At 41.9% G+C, this 7,137-nt stretch overlaps 1 protein-coding gene across 1 annotated transcript; it reads right to left on the reverse strand.

The window, feature by feature from the left end:
• Positions 1 to 3,990: 3,990 nt before the first annotated feature.
• LOC115375826 (von Willebrand factor C domain-containing protein 2-like) lies at positions 3,991 to 6,891 on the reverse strand. The gene is made up of 3 exons (XM_030075393.1): positions 6,374 to 6,891; positions 5,229 to 5,358; positions 3,991 to 4,431 (listed from the first exon to the last, which is right to left on the reverse strand). Exons 1-3 carry the CDS (start codon positions 6,728 to 6,730, stop codon positions 4,241 to 4,243), a joined length of 678 nt encoding a protein of 225 aa, XP_029931253.1. The 5' UTR covers positions 6,731 to 6,891; the 3' UTR covers positions 3,991 to 4,240.
• Between the last annotated feature and the right edge of the window lie 246 nt (positions 6,892 to 7,137).

The following is a 7,137-nucleotide window of genomic DNA, read 5'->3' on the forward strand; positions in this document are numbered from 1 at the left end:
GGGAAGTCGTGTGACGAAGACCTGCGCTTATAGATGGTCACTTGTGGGGTAAATTAACTGTGCTGTTTGCTGTTTTCTGACCTGATATAAGTGCTGAAATGAGCGTCTTAAGACAACGTATGATTCCTAAATTTCTTGTGCTCTGAAAAAGCCTAAGAAGTGCTTCTTCATGATGATACAAACCTACACAAGAAGTTTCACCCCTACCTTGGAAATATGCATCAGGCAGCCTAATTGTCGAAGGTTTGTGTGCAGTGCTTTAATTGTTTGAAATTTGTATCTGAAAGCCTAAAGTGCAGCTTTTAATCTGGTTAAAATCATGTATTGTGAGTCTTATCTTCGCTCGGCCTTGAAGCAAAAATGTTCCCATCTGTTTGGCGCTCGGTTATCTTAGCCAGAAGCCTGTTGGAAGATTTGACTGCCCCTCTCTCCTCCAACACACACTCCTAGTCACAGCACGCACACGCACACACACACACGCACGTGCACATGTTACAAGCCTCCCGACAATTTCCCCTTTTCTTCTCCGCATTATCTCCCCTTTCATTGCCTTTTTTTTCTGTCTCATTCTGCCAATCCATGCTGCATGTGTCAGTGGCACACTGTTGTCTTCGATGGGAGGCCCACTTCACACACAGCTGTGTCTCCAAAGAGCGCCGCATCTTTCAACAAGATATCGACAGGGCTGTGAATCTGTGCCAGTGTTATTTTATCTTCATTTATTTATCCGTCCTCTCTCTTCCGACTCATATACATCTTTTTAAATCTCTGTTTTGTGGAGTGAATCACCTGCTCTCTCCTTTTCCCTCTCGTCCTTTCCTTCATATCCCTCTCACTGCATCTCTTTCTCCATCCCTCTATCTCTCATATATTTCGATGCCTTTTTATTTCAGAGTGCATTACTCTCCTGGTGTGAGTGTTGCTGTCCTCAGCAGGGAGACTGCACACACAGAGGTCAACACAAACCTTTCTTTTGCAATGTGCACTGCCCTCTGTAATTTTCCACAATTGCTTTGCTATACAGGTTTATGAATTGGAGAAGTCGCTTTTTCATGGCATAGAAATTAAATGGTTTTGTGGACCCAGTGACACGGCTATGTGCCATTTCTTGGATTTTTTTTTTTTTTTTTTTTTTTTTTTTGCGAAGGGCTGATATTGAGCTTATAATGCAGTCATAATTTTTCTACTTTTTGTCCAAATACATTTCATTTTCTTTTACCTCACCTGTTGATGTGAACCCTGTGTGTACCCTATGTAGATGACAGCAGAAAGGCTGCTCATTTCCTCTATAATTAAACTATTGAACTAAGACTTTAAATGTGTCAGTGCTGCTCTAAAACATCACAGCCAACCATTTTCCCCTTTTGTTGTGGCATTTATATGAAGAAACTAGAAAATGAGCAATGAGGGCTCATGGGCAGCAGTGTGTATAAACAATAATGGTGGTTATATATGTAAAGATGAACAAGGCAAACTTTGGTAAAATAGTATTTGAATAAGCTTCAGTTACTGGGAAACAAGGAAAAATAACGAGGAGCGCTTGATATTCCTTAATTGACTTACAGTGCTTGACTTTTGAAGCTGTTCCAGGTGTCAGGCGCGCCTCCAGTGGCGAAATATTTGAAACGGTTTTCAAATACAGTTTTGCTGCTCTGCCACAGACAGCAGACAGGACTTTCAAGAGCTGTGGGCGTTTTTAAAGATTTACTGTATCTCTAGCTAAGGTTTTTTGTACATTGAATGTTGAAAATGTTATATCTTATATAGAATGCATTATGTCATATCAAACCTACTTTTTCTATACAATCAATAAATCTGACGGTTAAAGATTGTGTGGCGATGCTGCTGTCCGTTTCTTTTGCTGTGTGTCTGTGTTCAACTTTTTATGAGTTTTCACCTGCAGACTGTTGTGATCCCACAGCTTTTCAAAGTAATATCTGTGACTTCTGGCCACCATGCTTCCCGTCTCCTGTTGCCATAACAACCAAACCTGTTACTGTTCCTCAGGATGCTGAGGTGCTCTGCTGTTTGGAGTTTGAATCCAGCTTCCGGCTTTTCCTGTCACCCGTTTTCTCTTTCTCTTCCATCTTTCCTGTTGCCCTTCCTGTATTCTGTCTAATAAAGCAAAGCTACAGCAGTAGCTCTCTCTCTCTCTCTAACACTTCTTATTTTTTATTGTTTTGAGGAGAGCACTGGCCCCAAACTGTCAGCAGGAAAAACTCTACAGGGAAATCTTCACAGAAACAAGGCTGTTATTTTATCAAAAAAAAGGCATAAAAGCACAACAAATAGTTCGCTAAAGGCAGAGAGGCTCAAAACACAAGGAGCCAGAGAGACAGAGATAGTTAATGGACATGGAAAAAAAAAGTTTTTTTTTTAATTTTTACGACTGTACAAGAGTCAGTAAAAATCGTGACTTGAAGACAGGCGTCACTCAGTATCTCATGCTACATACATTGGAGATGACTTTGGCCTCAGTTCCCTTTCACTTCAGTTAATTAAAGGACATTACAACTGCAGTTAAGTCATGCTCTATGATTGGTCAACAGTGAACCTTTCAGGTCCAATCATGGTTGTGAAAATATAATGACAGCTTGTCCATTATAATGGTAAATTTTTTGCTTGGGCATTTTACAGAATACTGTGGAAAGTAAATCCATGCCAGCATGGGCCCAAGCGCCGCAAATAACACAATGGCGCTCTTTCTTTTGGTTTTAATGAAAATGTCCCTTATGATTGAGCTGAAAGATGACATAGAACTGCAAGTGTATCTTAAACCTATAGAGAATATCATAATCACACATTTGATTCTGTATGTCAAACTGATTAGAGAGTCAGTGGCAGCTGTATGCACTGATAATGTGAAAATTGCCTGTTTCTATGACAAACTGCTCAATGTTTCCCAAGGAAAGAATACAGCAGTAAATTAAACTATTTCTGCAATACAGCCTACATGCACAACTAGCATTTCATTAAAAGAAACTCCGTTTACAGATATGCCCATGTCTACAACTACCATACAGTCGTACATTACGCCATAGTCTTATACATGACATTTCAATTAGTATGAAAAGTGTTTTACGAGATTCATATTAGAATTACAAACAGTTTGTTGCTTTCCCAAGCCATGTCCTAGTCTAAATTGCATCACAGTTTGTGCATGCTTTTTGGTGTTGCATCATTCCGTGACAGGTTCATTACAAAATTATTACCATCCAATAACGTTGGCAGCTTTCTCCTCTCAGCATCATAATGTAATAAAATCCCAGTGTGCTGTAGTTATTAGGGAATCAGCACGACTTCACCTGCCTTGTGTTTCTCCGAAGTCCAAAAGATGTCGGGAAATGAGAGACACCCTGAGGTAAGTAATAGCTACAAATGCTACCAATGGGATGAGATTACCCTGCCTTCCTTATTCTGCTGTGTTTTGCAGTTGCTCCCATAATAATTCTGGAAACAAGTGAAAATGCACTGGAAACAAGTGGGATTATCTCATACCACTTGTCAGATTTTAAGACTGAATATGAGACTAAATGACTTGTTCAGATGGAGATTTATTGCAGTGTAAGCCTGTGCTACAAGCGTATCAGTTGTATTTACATTTATAATAATTGACTGGTGTTTGCTCTGGTTCATCTCAGTTTTTGTGTAAATTATCGATTTTTTTATCCCCCATAACATTGCAATGTATGTTTTTAACGGTGTGTGCTACTTGTGTTTATCTCTGGTTGTTTTCAGCGCTGACAGATGATTAGTTCTCAAGGACTGTACCTCATCGGTTCTGTTGGCAGAGATGAATTCTCATCTGCTTTATTTATTTATTTATTTTTTTAAATAATTTCTGCCATGTTAATGATGTGCACAACAGGAATAAAGGCTATGCAGTATGCACAGTTGCCTAATACTGTGAATAATTGCCCAGGTCTCATCAGTATTACAATAATGTTAGATGGCTTGTTCTTCTAGAGTGCTAATAATCGGCTCTGATGAACTGGGGGCTAAAATTAGTTCTTTGGTTCCTGCTCACTTCTGTTGGATTGGTGATTTTTTGAAGTGACAGTTAATCCTTCATGTTTGGTTGGATCGCTGGCAGTTTGAGCGGTACAGCTGGTCAGTTTTGTTGGACCGTGCTGTTGGAGGATACGGCGGGTTCTTGGGCGATGGAGGATGGGTACAGTTAATCAGCCATACTGGATTGTGTGTTTTGGGGCACCAGTTGGTTCTTTGGGGATTGTGTTAATCAGTTTTGCTGGATGGAAGGCTGCTCAGGCGTGCAGTTTTTGAGGCGGGCGCAGGTTGCCAGACGGTTTCCCTCCCAGTAGCCGGCATCCTGCCCGTCATGACAACGGCACTTGGTGCAGGAGTCGACCCACACGGGCTCACCGGCGGGAATGACCTGGCTACGGGACGCATCCACATAGCAGTTAGGACCTGAAGGGGAGGGGGAATTACACATGATACTGTTAATCATGACTACACCTCCACACAAACCACAAGCAAAGACATGCATAAGCAGGCAGACGTTACACAGACCATCAGCAATAGGCTTGAGCCAATATCCCATAATACTGACAATATTGAGCCCCACCATTATTACTCAGAAAGGTGTTAGACATTTAAATTCAATATTTGCATCAGTAGTTGCAATTCTGAAACATCTGGTAATAGGATAACTATCCTTATCAATTTAATGTTGAATTTTGTTTATGACAAATTAATATACATTGTCTTTTTAACTTCTATTTGGTTAAAAAAAATCTGTAAAGATTTGGTATTGGTAGTGGTGGGTGGCAGCAACTTAACAATCTAGCAGCTGAACAGATGCACAGAGTAAAAGTCATGGGTTGCGTAAGAAATTCTGAATACACAAAACAGTTTTGAATAATGTGCAATTCCTGTGCATAAAACATTTAATTTAGAAGAATGAGTTTAAAAAAAAAAAAAAAAAAAAAAAAAAGATTCAAATCACTTCTTTGAAATGTTGGTTTGGGTGAACAATATCAAATGCTGTGATATTTTGATGAGACAGTATCACAATATTGAATTTTTAAAATCCCAAGCCTAATAAGCGACACTTGATCATGCAATCCATAAATGTAGGAGTGAATGTTAGTGTCAGTGGTGGTGATAATCTTGAATAACACAGCTTCACAAAGCTTATAAGACATATTAGTGACACATCATAGAAGGGCAAAAAGAAGTGTGTGTGTAGACTGATGTGTACCCACCCTCCTTGCATTCTGGGCAGCATTTGCCAGGCTGGTAGACGGGGTTGACACAAGGTGGAGGGGCGCAATCTGCAACCAGACAGCGGGCGATGCCATCACTGTCACAAGTGCACTGTTCACACTCCGACGGCTGGGAAGAAAACACAACCCACGTATACACACCAACACACAGGCGCATGGCACGCACACCCACCCACACATGCATGGAAACATATGCATGAAGGCCCACGCAGACACACACACACACACACACACACACACACACACACACACAGACAAGTGATTGAAAGGAAACAGAGTGAGAAGGATTATGAGGCATGCTGGAAATTACAAATTGTTCAAAGCTGAGAATAAATGGATCATAACACAGGAAAAAAGTCATCAAGCTCTATCATGCCATTTCAAAAGGGGGCGCCATTTACCTCTTCTTACCTATAGCATCATGGCGCTCTACCAGTATAACCCAGCCTGATGTAAACGGGTTCAGTCTAATACAGCTATAATATTCCAGTTTAGGGGGGAAATGCACTTGTCCCGCGGGTCTCACTTCTATCCAAAGTACTGTTGGATCGTGCGTAATTGCGCATTGCAGTGTTACACTCTATTCCCGTGGTGCTCAGTAGTGAGTTTGCATTGCCCTTATCTTCTTATGGTCTGTTTTAGCTCCTGTGGCATGGCACTAATATTTCAGGATGTAGTTTTGCAGTGACATGAATAAAATATCCCTCTAAACGTGTTATTGGGCTGCTGTAGTTACTCTGAGTCAAGGATAAGCTACACAGGTATTACTTCATTTTGAGGAAGACGATTTTTGGAGTTTGTTATCTTCCTTTTTCCAGAAATATTGCATAATTTCTTCCCGCAGTCACTGGATCGTTGCAAAAAATAACTATAACAAACCTTAACAAGGTAGGCTAGAAGCATACTAAAACTATCAACCACAGTATGCTGCATATACCCGATCAGACATTCGGGGAATATTTAGGGTAAAATTACCATAAAGTATCTAAGTGTCTCTATTAATTATGGAAGACACCTTTTAAGATATTTAGGGACACTGTGGGCTCTGGGCCACTCCACTCCTTTCTGTGTAGAAGCACAGAGTACTGCGCATCACCCGCGTGTGTTGCTGCACTGAGGCTTACCTGGAAGTTTTGGCCCAGGTCGTACACCTCTCCCCGGTACTCACAGCCGATCTTCTCACACCTGGGGCAGCAGTCGGTGGGGTAGTGGCTGACATGGATGCACGCCGCCGGGAGAGAGGTGCACTCCGTCCGGGCACAAGCCGAGCCCTCGGCGGTGCACTCACACTGGGTACAGTGATCAGAGTCCAGAAAATACCATTCCCCCACGTAGTAGACGCTGCCGTTGGCTTCGCAGGTGCTCTCCTGCTGCCCGGCTACCGAAAAGCCAAACACGGCCTGCGCGCAGAGGAGGACTGCCGAGATGGCCGTGCGCATTGTGCGCACAGAGGAGAGGCGCTCATTTGAAAGCTTTGCCATAATTCAGCTGATGTCCAAAACACAACCAAAAAAAGTTAAACAACACTTTCGCACAGTGAAACATCCACTCTAGTCCTGTTAGGAGTAGTTAAAGACCAAATTAAATCCAAAAGTGTTTACTTTGTTACATTGTTACTGAACGCAAAGTCCTCACCAGTCCCTCTAGCCCCTCCGCTGCAGTGTGCAGGGCTGCGCCAAAACCTGCCAGAGCCGTGAAAAAAATCCCCCAGCCGGAGAAAGTTACTCCCTGCTTCTCTGGGGATTCACCGTCCCAGCTGAGGTCCGTCCCCCAGCTTTACATCCTCAAATAGAAATGCAGCCAAATGGCCCAGACACTTTAGAGCACATACCTGTTCTGAAATTCATTGTTATTGTTAACTGAAATGGTAATTTATAAGTCATTTTAA

The sequence above is a fragment of the Myripristis murdjan genome, chromosome 17 (assembly GCF_902150065.1).
Source record: "Myripristis murdjan chromosome 17, fMyrMur1.1, whole genome shotgun sequence".
Lineage (NCBI taxonomy): Eukaryota > Metazoa > Chordata > Actinopteri > Holocentriformes > Holocentridae > Myripristis > Myripristis murdjan.

Excerpts from the sequence above, each read along its gene's own strand:
- LOC115375826 (XM_030075393.1), bottom strand. The coding sequence starts at position 6,730 with ATGGCAAAGCTTTCAAATGAGCGCCTCTCCTCTGTGCGCACAATGCGC. Across the intron at positions 5,359-6,373 it reads ACCTGGGCCAAAACTTCCAG|CCGTCGGAGTGTGAACAGTG; the intron begins GTAAGCCTCAGT and ends TTTTCTTCCCAG. Across the intron at positions 4,432-5,228 it reads CTGCCCAGAATGCAAGGAGG|GTCCTAACTGCTATGTGGAT; the intron begins GTGGGTACACAT and ends CCTCCCCTTCAG.